Source organism: Benincasa hispida, chromosome 9, assembly GCF_027475165.1.
Source record: "Benincasa hispida cultivar pf3 chromosome 9, pf3_genome.v1.1, whole genome shotgun sequence".
Taxonomy (NCBI): Eukaryota; Viridiplantae; Streptophyta; class Magnoliopsida; order Cucurbitales; family Cucurbitaceae; genus Benincasa; species Benincasa hispida.
The window spans coordinates 4,403,931-4,407,191 of record NC_143486.1 but is presented as its reverse complement, the minus strand read 5'-3'; the positions used below and the strand labels follow the sequence as shown (position 1 = coordinate 4,407,191).

At 41.3% G+C, this 3,261-nt stretch overlaps 1 protein-coding gene across 1 annotated transcript; it reads left to right on the top strand.

The window, feature by feature from the left end:
• Positions 1-818: 818 nt before the first annotated feature.
• On the top strand, positions 819-1,337 carry LOC120087043 (uncharacterized). Its single transcript, XM_039043887.2, has one exon. It carries the CDS (start codon positions 819-821, stop codon positions 1,335-1,337), a length of 519 nt encoding a protein of 172 aa, XP_038899815.2.
• The last annotated feature ends 1,924 nt before the right edge of the window (positions 1,338-3,261 follow it).

The window sequence follows — 3,261 nt, the reverse complement described above, 5'->3', positions numbered from 1 at the left end:
ATCATCAAAGCAGGTGTCATGGGAATTGAGGCAATCCTCCGATTTTCATTAATTAGAATCTCAACCAAGGTAACTTTCAGAATGTACAACCCTACAACTAACCTTCCTTTTCTGACACCTCTTGTAGTACCTCGTCTTTGGAAACATTATTGAAACATTATATTGAGAAGAACGAGGCAAATAAGCAATCGCAATCTTCCTCCCTTAGAAATTTGGAGGTACAGATTGAACAGCTTGCGATCGAACTTAAGAAAAAAACACCTGGTACGCTGCCTAGTAGCTTGGGAACATCAGGACCAAATGGTAAAGAGCAATGTCAAGCAGTGACATTAAGAAGTGGCAAGACAACGGTTCCCATGCCACTAGTACTGGACTCAGTAACAAGACCAGTAGACTTAACCATTAACGATGACCATTCAACCACAAATAAAAGAATTACCAGTTCAGAAGAAAGTACATCTACAAAGGATGAATCTCAGCAAGACTCCAATGCAAAGTCACTGCAACCTCCAGCTCCTAAAACACAGTAAGCAAAGGACCTCAATGAACAGCCAATTGAACAGGAAGTACGGCGGGATCCTCCACCTTTCTCGTCTAGGCTGAGAAAGAAAGATGACAGCAAATAATTCCAGAGATTCCTGAATGTTCTCCAACAATTACATATTAACATTCCCTTAATAGAAGCTTTGGAACAAATTCCGAGCTATGTGAAATTCCTCAAGGACATACTTGCCAACAAGAGGAAGATTGGGGAGAATGAAACGGACGCATTAACATATGAGTGTAGTGCGCTTTTTCAAAACAATATCCCCACTAAAATGAAAGATCCCGAGAATTTCACATTGACATGCTCAATAGGGGGAAAAGAAGTCGGAAATGCGCTATGTGATTTGGGAGCGAGTGTAAACCTAATGCCCTTGTCAATCTTCAAAAAGTTAAATATCGGCAACGCAAGACCAACCACAATTACATTGCAGTTGGCCGATAGATCAATAACGCATCCAGAGGGCAAAATAGAGGATGTACTTATGCAAGTGGATAAGTTCATTTTCCCTACAGACTTTATCATATTAGATTATGAAGCTGATATTGAGGTACCTATCATCTTGGGTCGCCCATTTCTTGTAACAGGGCGAGCACTCATCAATGTACAGAAAGGAGAACTTACTATAAAGGTCAACGATCAGCAGGTTAAGTTCAACGTCCTCAATGCGTTGAAATACCCGAGTGATATGGAAACTTGTCAATATGTTGAGGAATTGCAGGAAGAACATTGGCACGAGTTCTTAGAAGAATCGGAGGAAGAAGACTTTGGGATCGGCGCAATGTGGGAGTAAAATTGCGCCGCAATTCAAATTGGGTCAGATTTTGAAACAATCAAGTTATATGAACGAACAACGCAATGTATTAAGCCATCTTTAGAAGAACCACCCATGTTAGAGCTGAAGCCGTTGCCAGTGCACCTCAAATATATTTATTTAGGAGGCAATAACACTTTACCAGTTATTATATCTGCCTCGCTGAGCAAAGAGAAGAAGGAAGCATGTATCCATATCCTGAAAAACAACGCAAAATCTTTGGGATGGACCTTAGCAGATATTCGAGGGATCAGTCCTTCGTATTGCATGCATAAGATTCGTCTTGAAGAGGGAAAAGCAGGATCTATAGAAAGACAACGCCGTTTGAACCCTGCCATGAGGGAGGTTGTGAAGAAAGAGATAGTGAAGTGGCTTGATGCAGGCATCATTTACCTTATATCAGATAGCAGCTGGGTAAGCCCAGTGCAATGTGTTCCAAAGAAGGGGGGAATGACAGTCATCACCAACAGCAAGAATGAGTTAATTCCTAAAAGGACAACCACATGGTGGAGAATCTGTATGGATTACCGCAAATTAAATCTAGCCACAAAAAAGGACCACTTTCCACTCATGTTTATTGATCAAATGTTAGATCGACTTGCTGGGAACGAGTTCTTTTTTTTCTTGACGACTACTCAGGGTATAACCAAATTGCGATTGCGCCGAAAGATCAAGATAAGACAACTTTCACGTGCCCATTCGACACATTTGCATTCCGTCGCATGCCGTTTGGACTCTCTAATGCACCAGGTACCTTCCAAAGGTGTATGATGGCAATATTTTCGGATTTCTTGGAGGAGTCAGTCGAGGTATTTATGGATGACTTTTCAGTTTTTGGCAATACTTATGACTCCTATTTATCAAATCTTGAAAAAGTTTTGAAGAGATGTGTTGAAACGAATCTTGTTCTGAACTGGGAGAAATGCCATTTCATGGATGAAGAAGGAATTGTGCTAGGTCAACAGATATCAAGGCAGGATTGGAAGTTGATCAAGTGAAAATCGACGCAATTGCCAAGTTTCCACCACCAGTCAATGTGGAAACACTCAAGAGTTTTCTGGGACATGCGGGGTTTTATCGAATATTTATCTGCAAATTTTCTCATATCGCAAGGCTCCTAAGTGCACTCCTCGAGATTGACCGTGAATATGATTTTGATGATGCATGCATGACCGTGAAAAATGCGCTCATCACCGCACTCATTCTGATTGCACTAGATTGGACGCTACCATTTTCGTTGATGTGTAATGCTAGTGGATATGCAGTGGGCGCAGTCTTGAGCCAGCGCAAAGATAAGGTTTTGTATCTTATCTATTATGCTAGCAAGACGTTGAATGATGCGCAGGAAAATTATACAACCACGGAAAAAGAAATGCTCGCAGTGGTATTTGCGCTAGAGAAATTTCAACAGTACTTAATTGGAACAAATGTTGTGGTGTATACCGATCATTCCATGATCAAATACCTTATGATGAAGAAGGATGCGAAACAAAGACCGATAAGGTGGGTACTACTCCTGCAAGAATTTGACCTAGAGATTAAGGATCGGAAGGGCATCGAGATACAAGTCGCAGATCATCTGTCAAGGTTAGAAAATTGCGATGTCAGTATGCGTTAATGTTCCACGGTATGCGGACATTGTTAACTTCATAGTTTGCATTCAAGTACCAGAAGACTACACATACCAACAGAAGAAGAAGCTGGGACATGAAGTCAAATTTTATTTCTGGGATGACCCCTTCTTGTATCAACTTGGACCTGATCATATTTTGCATCGATGTGTTCCTGAGCATGAAGCCAAGCACATTTTGGATCTTTTTCATGTCTCCTGATGGAGGACATTTTGGGGGGCAACAGATCGCCGCAAAAGTCCTACAGAGTGGCTATTTTTGGCCAGCACTGT

Coding starts and splice junctions, on each gene's coding strand:
- LOC120087043 (XM_039043887.2), top strand. CDS start 819: ATGAAAGATCCCGAGAATTTCACATTGACATGCTCAATAGGGGGAAAA.